This window comes from Parasteatoda tepidariorum, chromosome X2 (genome assembly GCF_043381705.1).
Source record: "Parasteatoda tepidariorum isolate YZ-2023 chromosome X2, CAS_Ptep_4.0, whole genome shotgun sequence".
NCBI classification, from domain to species: Eukaryota; Metazoa; Arthropoda; class Arachnida; order Araneae; family Theridiidae; genus Parasteatoda; species Parasteatoda tepidariorum.
The window spans coordinates 60,029,001-60,041,842 of record NC_092215.1 but is presented as its reverse complement, the minus strand read 5'-3'; the positions used below and the strand labels follow the sequence as shown (position 1 = coordinate 60,041,842).

The 12,842-nt window shown below is 32.3% G+C and overlaps 2 protein-coding genes across 2 annotated transcripts; both read left to right on the top strand.

Annotated features, from left to right (window-relative positions):
* The first annotated feature begins 6,233 nt into the window (after positions 1-6,233).
* On the top strand, positions 6,234-6,905 carry LOC107446438 (uncharacterized). Its single transcript, XM_016061088.1, has one exon. It carries the CDS (start codon positions 6,234-6,236, stop codon positions 6,903-6,905), a length of 672 nt encoding a protein of 223 aa, XP_015916574.1.
* Positions 6,906-7,566: 661 nt separating this feature from the next.
* LOC122273384 (uncharacterized) lies at positions 7,567-9,536 on the top strand. The gene is made up of 2 exons (XM_071188067.1): positions 7,567-7,819; positions 8,749-9,536. The coding sequence occupies exons 1-2, from the start codon at positions 7,567-7,569 to the stop codon at positions 9,534-9,536; spliced, it is 1,041 nt and encodes a 346-aa protein (XP_071044168.1).
* The last annotated feature ends 3,306 nt before the right edge of the window (positions 9,537-12,842 follow it).

Sequence of the window (12,842 nt, the reverse complement as noted above, 5' to 3'; positions counted from 1 at the left end):
CTAACCTCAACCTAACCTTAGTTTCATCACGGAAACTGGAGGCTTTTGAGGCTATGTGACTAGTAAAAGTTTCAAACAAGAACGTTTTAAAACAAAATGGAAAACAGAGTAAAGATTTTTTCGCATTAACGATACTATCTCAATGATTCAAGAGGAACACTTTAAATCGAGCTGCGGGAGTGATAGATAAATTATGAAAACATACAGTTGTGGCGTCATCAAAGACTCATCACATAGAACGTCACACAGAACGTCATCTTAATTAAAATGCAACGCGGCTGGAAGAAGCCGATCTCTCAAGATGCAAATCAGCTTTCCCGGACGGCGCGCTTATAGTTATAAAAAGTTCTGGTATCTTCTAAACACTTCCAAACACTAAACAGTAAAAGCTCAATATAACGAGTATGGCATATAACGAGAAATTCACAACTACGAAAAATGTTCCCTCCTTACTCTTAATATAAAAGATACAGAAATTTTATGTTTATAATGAGCTAAAGATTAGTCTCTCGTTATTACCAAAGAGATATTTGTTTAGGGAAATACATTCTTCTGCTTTTTAAAGTTAGCAATATTTTTCGAAAAAGGTTTAAATGGAATGTTATTTATTTCTGATATCATGCAGAAAAATGAACATCGTTGCCTTCTTAGAATTTTAACTCAATATTTTTTTAAAGTATAATTTATTTTATCTTCTTCTTAAGTGAAGAATAATTTGATGTTATATTTAAAATTCCTGTGTGCTCTTTTGTCCTTTTTATTGACCGCATATCTATCATATCTGAATTTTCTAAAAAGAAACTTACAGAAGATGCCATCGTAAGTTTAGCTGATTATTTAAAATGAGAATATGACTTTCAGCATTCTAATTTGTCTGAAAGATTAATAGAACAATATGCACAACCAGATGATTGGGAAATTATTTCTCAATATCAGAAGCTTAATGAATCTTTTATAGAAAAACATTCTTCTAATAGTAGTTTGTGAAAAAACATGTTGACATGAAATCTTATTTATTTTATTGAGAGACTTTTAGATAAAGTTACTTTGTGAAATATCAATGTTTTAAAAACTATATTTTAGAAGGTTTATTAAAATGTTCACTATCATATCAATAATCGCTTCTAGATATCAAAAATTAGCAATGCCTATGATAAGAAAATTTCAAGATGAAGTCAATTGAGATTATATTATGAAATATCCAGACGTGGATCAAAATTTTGTATCAGAATTTGTTAAATAGACTTCTGTCTTTTAATAAAAAACTAAGAACAATTTTTTATTTTGCAAATGCCACACACTATTGCGCACAATAGCAACTTTGTCATTAGTGCACGTGCTCTCCAGTTTTTTTCCATTGTAGAGTTAAAATTCAGTAGTGCATGGCACACGTCAGCAGTTATGAGAAGACCGGAGTCAAAAAGAGAACAATCAGGTGAGACCTCAGACAGTCATGTCCAGCTAAAAGTCTAAAATCAGCGTCAGTTGTTTTTCTAGGATCATTAGAACATACTTGGGGTTTTCATTAAGGATTGTCCAGCTCTTATCCTTAGATGTCTCTGCTTTTTTTTAAATTTCTAGCTCTGCTTAAATGTTCAATTGGTTAAGAGTCTCAATGAATGAAACGTTAAAATAACAATATAAGATTGAATTTCATTTAAAAAAGAAAAGATAATTTTGATACTTCTTGCAGAGATTTGTCTTAATACACAAGTGCCTTTCTAATAACCACTAAACTGTCGTGCCATTAAAAAACCAATGTAAGCGAAAAAATTCGAAATTGAAATTTTTATATTTTTGGCATCTTTGTATGAATAGCAAAAATAGCATGTAGCAAAAAAAAAAAAAAAAATTTCTTCACAAATCCTTTTTTAGCTGTTTTCTGAAATTCCAATTGAAAAGACAACTTAAAGTAACTATCTGTTCAAGGTGACTTTTTTGAGCAGTAGAAAAGCGGACTGACGACGACTTTTGTATTTCAAGTAACTAACCGATGGGATCCTTCCCATAGCCGGGAACATTTTTTTTTTAAAATCTGTCGCTTTATTCCTTTACCACCTTGCGCTAATTGAGCACATGCTGATTTAAAAATTTTAGATTTTACTCAGAAATATAATTTTTTTAAATAAATCACGGATTAAATAATTTCATACTATCAGAGAATTTCGAAAACTTCGTTATGATCGCAAAGTATCGTTTTTGAAATCCAGCGAAAAACGTACTATTTTTTAATATAAATGTTACAAATATGTTTATTAATAATAACCGGCTATTATTAATAATAAACAAGTTTTTTGGTAAATGTCTTGCAACTATGCACATTAATCACACTAAGTGGGTATTATTAATAATTGCCTTTAAAGTTTGGTAGGTGTAATTAATTAGGCATAATTAATTGAAATTTCAACTCAAACGTAATTTTTATATGTGCAGTGATAATGAATCTGTCTTGTAGAGTTTAAAAAAAAAGGAATGCGTGAAAGGCGGATTTTTACCTAAGTTTAAATTTAAAATAAGAGCTTTAAGAATTCAATCGTATCATTATTTCTATGGATTGATTCTTTTAATAATTTTTGAAATCTTGAGTTCATAAATTTCAATATCATTAAAAAAGATGAATGAAAATACTGTCAAACCCCGCTATGGTGAGCACGGTTTATAGTGAACTTCCGGATATAGTGAACGAAATGTTCGGTCTCGTTCCTTGCCACACGTATAATGTTATTTTTTGTGGATATAGTGAACTAAAAAAATGAAAAAGTTGGATATTATGAACTTTTTCTGTCTTCGACTGATTTTTTATCTTAATTTTTTTTTAATAATTTCGAAATGTCTACTTCAAAATAAATACTTATACTGATTTTTAAAACCATCTAATGAGAGTGGAATGTAGATATAAGCATTTTCTCTTGTTTGCTTCTTTTATCACACTTTTCCATCCCTAAACAAAGGCCTACCCAGGCAGATGTATGGACAAATTTTTCCCTGCATCAGCTAAAGATTGCAATTTTTTTTTGTACACAAGACGAAGAGTAATAAAAAATAAAAGCAAGTTAACACATTTTTTGTTACTACGTATAATTTTTCAGTCATTTTTGTATTTCATTTTATTGGTCATTTATTTAAGTAATGTATAATAAAAAGGAGTTCGGAACCATTAGTTAAAATTGTTTGCTGATCGGATATAGTGAACCCCGGTTATAGTGAACAGAAATTTCGGTCCCTTGAAGGTTCACTATAACGAGATTTGACTGTGTTAGCATATGGAAAACGGCTATTATTAACAATCAGAATAGTCAAAGTTACCATTGCCCGGTTTACCCTACACTGATGTTTTGTAAGGTTAAGTGCCACTACCCGTTATATCTCTGCACAGGTGTTTTTCTTCTTCTTTTTTTAAGTTAAGGGCCACTTCCCGGTATAGTTTGATGCGGCATATCCTACACAAATGCTTTTTTTACGGTTAAGTGTTTTAAAAAGTAAATACAATCGAAAAGAAATAAAACCGTCTAGCACAAGTATTCATATAACTTATGAGCATCATGCACAAAGTGCAGATGTCCGTCTAAATAATCGAAAATAAACAAGATCTAAATAAACAATCCAATCTAAATAAACAAGCATCTAAAATAAACAAGAAAATGACATTGTTTAGCTGGTTGCACAGGAAATTACCATGAGTATTAGGAAATGTTGAAGGAAATTACCATACGCCAAATGCGTTAAAAATTACTGTACTAACCAAATTTCATATGTAATTATTAATAATAGCCAGTGTTGGCTCCTCTCTCGGCTTTGGCTTCGTTTATCTTTTAATTTGGCGAAAAAGAAGAGCTCTTGTTGTTTTTTGTTTTGATATAGTCGGACGTTTTCAAATGGCGTCATTCATCGTTTCGTTAATAAATTGTTAAATAGTTATTGTTTGTTGTTAATCATTCGTAAATACAGTCCGCATATCGATCCCTCAACATGTTCCTGTCTATCCGGAGTTCAAACCTGATATAATTCGAAAATATTAATTTTGATCAACTTTCGTTTTCGTTTCGTCATAACTTCGTCTTGGTACTCGTATTTTCGATTTATAAAAATGACTGATACTTCAAACACTGAGGAACAATATGAAAAGAGCTTGCCGGCCAGGTGGCCGAGCTGTTAGCGCGCCTGACTGCGAAGCCATTGGCTGCGGGTTCGAATCCCGCCCTGGGCATGGATGTTTCTCTCTCTCTTTGTGCTGTCCTCTGTTGTGTGTGATGTGTGAATGTGGCCCACCCTATAAACGGGTTTGTGGCAGTGTGGCGTGGGCAACGTTGCTCGCTTCCGTGACTTTGGTTCACAGGTGCCCACTGGGTAACGCTAAATGAGTAACAATTCCGGCATCTTCATAGGCAAAGATTCAAATTCAGTGCATGCCATTAATCAAAAAAAAAAGAAGAAGAAAAAGAAAGGAGCTTAAAACAATTGAATTGTCGTCGTGGCAGCTCTAAAAGCAAAATTACTAGGTTGGAAAGCTTCATTTCTACAAACGGAAATGAGGCTGATTGTCTCGAACTGCAATCTCGTATCGATAGCATAGGATTAATTCTTCAAGAAATTGAAGTTTTAAGACTGGATTATTATTCAATTTTGAAGGATGAAGAATTAGAAGCTTATCAATCCCATTTTGATGAAATGGAAGAACAGATAGAATCTTGCAAGGTAAGCTTACAAAGACTTTTTCATTCAAGAAGTTCTAATATTTCTCATTTGCATAACAATGAACAATTAAGTACTAGTAAAATAAATGTTAAATTGCCAGATATTTGCTTGCCTTGTTTTGATGGAAAAATCGAAAATTGGAATAACTTTAAGCTTCAATTTGATAGTTTGATAACTGAAAATCAGTCTTTAAATAGCATGCAGAAATTGTTTTATTTGCATTCAGCTTTAAAAGCTGATGCTAAATATATTGAAACGCCAGAAGATACTTTTGAATCCTTGATGAAAATCCTAAAAGAAAGATTTGAAAATACTCGTTTAATTGTAAACAATTATATCTCAAACATTTTGAAAAAATTTCTGTAGAATCTTATAAAGAATTGAGACATTTAACTGATACTTTATATAAGTTTAAGAGGTTAAAAATTAATGAAATTGGAAACTAATGATCTTGTTGAACAATTAATAATTAACATAACTGTTCAAAAATTGGATAAGGAAAGTCGCAAACAGTATGAAATGAGTTTAACTTCTACTGAACTTCCAAAATTTAAAACATTTATGGAATTTATTCAAAAAAGATGTCAAACATTAGAAAATCTTCAGGGAAACTTTTTGTGAATAAAGCTAAGAATATTCAACATCAAAACAAAGCACGCAACTTTGTTGTGAAATCGAATTGCAATAAATGCTATTTGTGTTCAAAGGACCATTTAATTTACAACTGTCCCTCTTTTTTAAAAATGTCACCAATACTCAGATTCGATGTTGTTAAGAAAAATAATCTGTGCATTAATTGTTTAAATGCATCACATAAACTGAATTCCTGTCCATCGAAATTTACATGCAAATTCTGTCAAGCTTAGCATAATTCCTTATTGCATCGCAAGGAAAATAATTTTCGCCAAACGGAGATTCATTCGGAATCTCTAATAGAGCAAGATTCACAGGCGTCAGTCTGTAGTCCGAGTTCTCAGGCCATAAATAATGTTTCGAATGATAATTTAATATCTCGTGTGTTCGCTACTACAAACACTTGTAGAAATAAAAACATAATTCTCGCAACGGTTCTAGCTTGGATTTGGAAACCTGTGAGCAACTGTTTTGTTCAAGGACGTTTATTGTTGGATAGTGGAAGTATGGTAAATATTATGACTTCGGATTTCGCAAACAAAATCAAATTGAAAAAAGAAAGAATAAATATTCCAATAAGTGGGTTAGGAGGAAATGAAACAAATGTTAAATATAAATTGAATGCTCTTGTTTCTAATAAAGATTCATCGTTTTCGCTTCGCACTGAATTTTTAGTAATCAATAAAATTACGGATTTAATTCCTTCTAACACTTTGAATTTAGAGAACATTATTGTTCCCAATCATTTAATATTATCTGATCCCTCTTTCGCTAAGGCTGGAAAAATTGATATGATCTTAGGCGCTGAACATTTTTTTTTGAAATCATTAAAGAAAATAAATATCGCACTTCAGAAAACTTAACATTTCAAGATTCCGTTTTTTGTTTTATTGCTGGTGGTTCATATGATTCCAAAACATTATTGTAATTTAGTTTATCGTGCAGAAAACATTGAAAATAGCATTAAGAAATGTTGGGAAATTGAAGAAATTGATAATACCCGAATTTTGAGTGATGAAGAAGCATTTTGCGAAAGTCACTTTCAAAATAATCATAAAAGAACAGAAAACGGTCGTTACATGGTCAAAATGCCTATTCGTGAGGAAGCGCTGGAAACTATCGGTGAATCTCGTTATTTAGCTCGGAAACGCTTGAATCAGACCGTGAGAAGATTGAACACCAATCCTGAAATGAAGAAACTTTATTGTGAATTCATAAATGAATACGAAAATTTGAATCACATGGAAAAAGTTGTAGAGGATGTTTCACCTTCTTTATCATATTACATGCCACATCATGGCATTTTTCGCCCCAAAAAAACTTCGACAAAACTAAGAGTCGTATTTAATGCCTCTACGCCTACATCGGCAGGACAAAGCTTAAATGACATATTGTTAACCGGAGAAGCGAGAGAAAACGTTTTTGATTTAATTGTTCGATTTCAAAAACACAAGATTGCCTTAACAGCTGATATTAGGAAGATGTTTCGTCAAATATTAATCTATCCGTCTCAAAGAGATTTATTGAGAATTTTGTGGAAAATTAAGAAGACGAGGTGCCTACAGTATTCAGAATGAATACAATTACGTATGAAACAAAAACCGCTCCATTTCTGGCCATTAGAACATTAAAGCAGTTAGCAATAGATGCAAAGTTGAATTACCCTCTTGCTTCAGAAGTTTTTCTTTCTGATTTATACATGGACGATGTAGTTACTGGATCAACAGATCTTGAATCGGCTTTAGAGTTAAAGACTCAATTGGTAAAAATGTTTGATAGTTGTGGCATGACCTTGCACAAATGGAACTCGAATTCCAGGGACTTGATGAATGACAGAAACTTTAACGAAGAATTCTCTTTCGAGACTGAAGAATCTACTAAAACACTAGATATAATTTGGCAACCGGGACAAGACAAGTTCACTTTCAAAGTATGCGTGTCCCAGCAATCAACCTATACCAAACGAGATGTATTGTCAGTCATTGCTAGGTTGTATGATCCAATTGGCTTTCTTGGACCCGTCATCAGTAGAGCTAAGATAATGCTTCAAAAACTTTGGACTCAAAACCTTAATTGGGATGACAATTTGCCGGAGCACATTGCTCGAGAATGGAATCGTTTTGTCAGTAACCTGAAAGCTTTAGAGAACATTCGAATCGACAGATATGTTCTAACCTCTAAAGTTAAGAAAATTGCTCTCGTTTGATTGCTGATGCTTCCACTTTGGCGTACTGAGCTATGATATATCTTCATCCTGGCAGTTCTAACTCTGCCGTTAAAATCCTAGCCAGTAAATCTAGAATTGCACCTCTAAAAACAACATCCGTACCTCGTTTGGAGTTATGTGCAAGCCTTTTACTTGCTAAGTTAGTTCAAAAAGTTATAGCTGCTTTAAGAATGGATATCAAAGAGGTCACTTTATTTTCAGACTCTACCATCGCATTGGCTTGGATTAACTCTTCTCCAATTGAATACATTTGTTGGAAATCGTGTATCCAAAATTCAAACATTTTCAAATAATTTTCACTGGAGACATATACTATCGGAGGGGAATCCTGCTGACTTGATTTCGCGAGGAATCGATCCTTCCGAATTGGAGTCACTGGACTTGTGGTTTTCTGAACCATCGAGTTTAGACATTCAACCAACCGATCAACAATCCATTGAAAATTTGAACAGTGAACTTTATGAGCATGAACTGAAAAAATCATCGAATATAACTCTTACTTTGTCTTCCAACTCAGACTCTGTTAATAGTTTTCTCACTTTAAGTAATAATTTTGTAAAACTAATTCTTATCTTGAGTTACATTTATAGGTTCATTTCTAATTGTCGGAAAGAGGAAAGGATGATTGGTCCCGTCACTAGAGAGGAACTTCAGCATGCAAAGCTTTCTCTAGTGAAGTTAGTACAGGTAATTGTATTTAGGAAGGAGATACATGCATTAAAAAATAAAAAAAGTTTGAAGGACAGTCACGTAAGTAATTTAAATCCTTTTCTTGATTCTAATGATTTAGTTAGAGTAGGGGGCGGAATCAACAATTCGAATTTATCTTATGAACAAAAGCACCCATTGCTAATTCCAAGAGATCATAAAATAACTACTTTAATTTTCCAGTATTTTCGTTTAAAAAATTTGCATGTTGGTGCGCAAACTTTGCTTCATTGTGTTAGACAAGAGTTTTGGCCCCTAAATGGTAGGAACAGTGCTCGAAAAATCGTTCACGCATAACATGTTTCAAAGCCAAACCTAAAATAGAACAGCAAATTATGGCTTCGTTACCGAAAGAAAGAGTTACCATAAGCCACCCCCTTTTTCAAAAACTGGCAACGACTTATGCGGTCCCTTTCTTATTAAATATAAAAATCAGCGGAAGGGAATCTTAAACAAAATCTATGTTGTAATTCATTTGGAAATAGTAAGTGATTTGACAGCAGAAGCATTAATTGCCACCCTTAAAAGGTGTTTTGCGAGAAGAGGTTTGCCTTCTATTATATTTTCCGATAATGCCACAAATTATACTGGTGCTCATTCTGAATTGAGAAAATTGTATGATATTGTTAAAAATTCAGAAAATCTTGCTTCTTATTTATCCCATGAATTCGTTGTTTGGAAATTTATTCCTCCTAGATCGCCAAATTTTGGTGGCATTTGGGAGGCGGAAGTCAAATCTTTTAAGCACCATTTGAAAAGAGCTATTGGAAACTCTAAATTAACATTAGAAGAATTTTTAACGGTTATGAACCAAATTGAAAGTGTATTAAACAGTAGACCACTTTTTCCCCTTTCTTCGGACCCCAATGATTTTGAGACCCTAACTCCCAGTCATTTTTTAATTGGGCGACCCATAAACAGTATTCCGGAATTTCCTGTTGCAGACATTCCTGATAATCGACTCTCTCGGTGGCATAGGATACAAAAAATCAATCAAACTATTTGGAAAAAATGGTCAAGAGATTATCTAAATAATTTACAGCAAAGAAGTAAATGGTTATTCGAAAAAAACAATGTTAAACCAGGAACACTAGTTTTAATTAATGAAGATAATCAACCCCTTTGTTCATGGATTATTGGTCGTATCTATGAGGTTATCCCAGGAAATGATAGAAAAATTCGAGTTGTTATTGTAAAAACTGCACAAGGTTTCTTTAAACGCAGCATATCAAATATATGCGTTTTACCTATCAATGAGTCTACTAGCAATTAGTTTTGGATGTTTATTTTTTTATTGTTGTCATAAAGAATGTGATTGTGTGCATTTAGTTTGCTTTTGAAAAATATTATGTTATTTGGTTATTTAGTCATAGATTTTGTAACTTTTTTTTTAATCATTTGCATTATAAATTGTCATTTATTGTTGTATATATATTTGTTTGAAATGGATATTTCAAAGCCGGGCGGTATGTTGGCGCCTCTCTCGGCTTTGACTTCGTTTATCTTTTAATTTGGCGAAAAAGAAGAGCTCTTGTTATTGTTTTTTTTAATATAGTCGGACGTCTTCAAATGGCGTCATTCATCGTTTCGTTAATAAATTGTTAAATACTTATCGTTTGTTGTTAATCATTCGTAAATACAGTCCGCATATCGACCCCTCAACAGCCAGTAAATGGAATAAATTCTGATAGGTTATTCACTTGAACCGCATTTTATCCTACTTGAATAACATGGTGAAGATGATGATCCAAAGAGGGATTAAACTTTTCGAAGAATTCTTTCAAAGATGACAACCGGATCGATGTCGAGTTCTTAAAATCATCTGTAGCAGAGAAGAAATCTCCACTAAAACTTCCTGCTCGAGACAGATAAAAAAAAATGACATCCTACAAAAAAATCTTGGAAGTTTGATTCCTGAACCACAGTTATGATTTTGGAACAATTTAAAATCATCTGAAACATCCGAAGATTTAATTGATTACTGATCATGTAACTTTATGTTAATATACGAAACATTATAAGTAATAATTGAATTGAAGAATTTAATGTTTTCTTCTGTTCCAACAATTACAAATGCAACGTGATCTGTTGGGTCTCTTATGATTTTTTTTATCCGTTCCAATACGTACAACACCAGAGTTTCTTATTATATTTTTTATAAGGTACGCATTTTTTCTTATAATTTTTCCTACAAGCCGCTGAGGATTTTGCACGGATTCTTCAGTAAACTCAAGCAGACTTCTCGCTTTTTCGACTGCACTTTTGATCCTTCCATGAATTTTAAAACTACACTTTTTACATTTAAAGCAGAATTTCTTTTTTTATGCATCTCGCTTTTTCAATATTTCCATCATGAAGACCAATAGCTAAGCCCATGAAATCTTTGCTAACTAGAACTTCTGCAATATATTCAGAATATAGTAATCTTTAATCAGTTTTTTCTCTAAATTATCTAGTAGTACTATATGATTTCGACGAATTTTCATATTTTCTTTCACAAAGATATCCAACAAAGTTTTAAATTATAAATTTTTTCTTCTTTTTTAGCTTTCGAAAAGTTTTCTCTTCTACTGCATTCCCAGAATCATGTAGGCCTAAATCACACACCCTGTTCTGGGGCAAAATTTTAGGTAAACTGTATTAAGCAAGCGACTGATTTATCAATAGGAACAATTAAATTTGCTGAATCAATTTGTCTTCAGTTCGAGTAGGGAATGCATTTTTAAAGACTATGATTAATTTCATTAACAAAGATAAATTATCTGAAAAGCATACTATTAGGGTGACCCTAGATATAAAAAATTAGAATATAGCCGAAATCAGAATATATCCTGGATATAGCCGAAACTTCGAATACATAACTTCGCGTGGACAAAACTTCATGGACAAATTCTAAAATTAAACAATAAAAATTAAATTATAATTAACTTATGCATTAATTTTAATAGAAAATATTTGACGTATTATATAATTTTAATAAATTCAAATTCATAATTAGCTTTTTTAATAAAGTAAAAATATTGAATTAAATATATTTTAAACGATTACAGATTATTATTTTAATACAAAAATTTTATCTCTGTAGACATTTCTTTCCTCTACCCTTTCACAGGTTTAAGTTGCACTACGTGTTGCAAAAAAGGCCAAATTTTTTTGCAAAATATGGCAGGAGTAATTAGATTTTAAGTTCAGAAATTGGTAACTTAATATTTTGCTGTATAATTGTTTTAGTATTCCTGTTGTTTATTCGCTAGTTCTCAAAACATTCACAACACAAAAAAGATGACCGGAAATTTAAATTATCACTTTATTTTTTGAAGATTGTTTCACTCCTTACACATAACACTCACATAGACACACTGCCTCTCTTTACACTAATTAATTTTTCTCTAGGGGGAGCTACAACACAATACTTTCTCTAACACTGAACACCTGTTATATCGAAGGGTACTGAGATATTCTTATAAAACTAAAACTATTTATATTTAACTTGCAAACAAACATGGGGTACCTGAACAACTGTTATACCATTTAAGTAATAAATTTTTTTTCAGAAAAAAATACAATCTTATTTTTTAATGAGATTTCAGGTATTCACAAAGTTATGGATTTGCTAAGTTTTGCACCCGCAAAGTTGTGGATCTGCAAGGTTTTGTACCCGCAAAGTTATGGAATTGCGAAGTTATGAATCTGCGAAGTTTTGTACCCGCAAAGTTGTGAATCTGCTAAATTTCGTAACCGCAAAATTATGGATCGGCGAAGTTTTGACCGCAAAATTTTGTCCAGTGAAGATTTGGCAGCCAAGTTTTGATCCTAAAGAAAATTTATCTCAACGACAGCGAGAATATTACTATCTATGCAGTCTGTGTCTGGTACACAAACATTGTGAATTTATTGATTTTGCTGAATTATTATGAATAATATAAAGCATTATATAAACAGTGAACCCACAGCTTTTGGACTACCTGTATGAATTATATTTGGTTTCATGAAAAATCAAGCAAATCATTACGTTTAATCTTTTAATTTCTCTTTGATTTGTTTTGTCTCTTTTTAACTATCTGATTTTAACTTGTTTTATATCAATTAGTTTACTTTCTGTATTTCAAATCTTTTAGCTTTCTGATTTTAACTTTTTTTTCATGTCAATTGTTTGAGCTACAGGTGTATTTTAAAACTTTTTACTCTTTATACTTTTAGCACATTTTATTATTCAGGGTTCCCACGGTCCTTGAGAATTTTAAAAAGTGGTAATAAAAATAAAAGAAATTTTGACATTTTTATTTCTGTGTAGCCACCACTAAAAGATGTTTTCTAAAAAANTCCAATACTGCCGACGGCCCTTTTTATAAAACACCCGCGGATCTTTCTCGTTCGTTCTGTTTTGTTCCCGAGCTCTCTCACGTGGTTTTAAATGCCAACGTATCTAACCGGGCCTAGCATCTTGGTGTCTGCCAAGCGCGCGGAGCACAGCAGACAATTAATGCATCCGGGGCGAGACTCCACTTCATCTTCTGTCGTATATGCTTAGATCTTCTTTTTTCTTATCGAAACTGAATACTCTCGAATTTCGTAACAA

What these genes read in the sequence shown, in the direction of transcription:
- LOC107446438 (XM_016061088.1), top strand. Translation starts at nt 6,234, where the DNA reads ATGATTCCAAAACATTATTGTAATTTAGTTTATCGTGCAGAAAACATT.
- LOC122273384 (XM_071188067.1), top strand. Translation starts at nt 7,567, where the DNA reads ATGATATATCTTCATCCTGGCAGTTCTAACTCTGCCGTTAAAATCCTA. An exon ending in ATACATTTGTTGGAAATCGT is followed by an intron (nt 7,820 to 8,748) that starts GTATCCAAAATT and finishes ATTTGGAAATAG; the next exon opens with TAAGTGATTTGACAGCAGAA.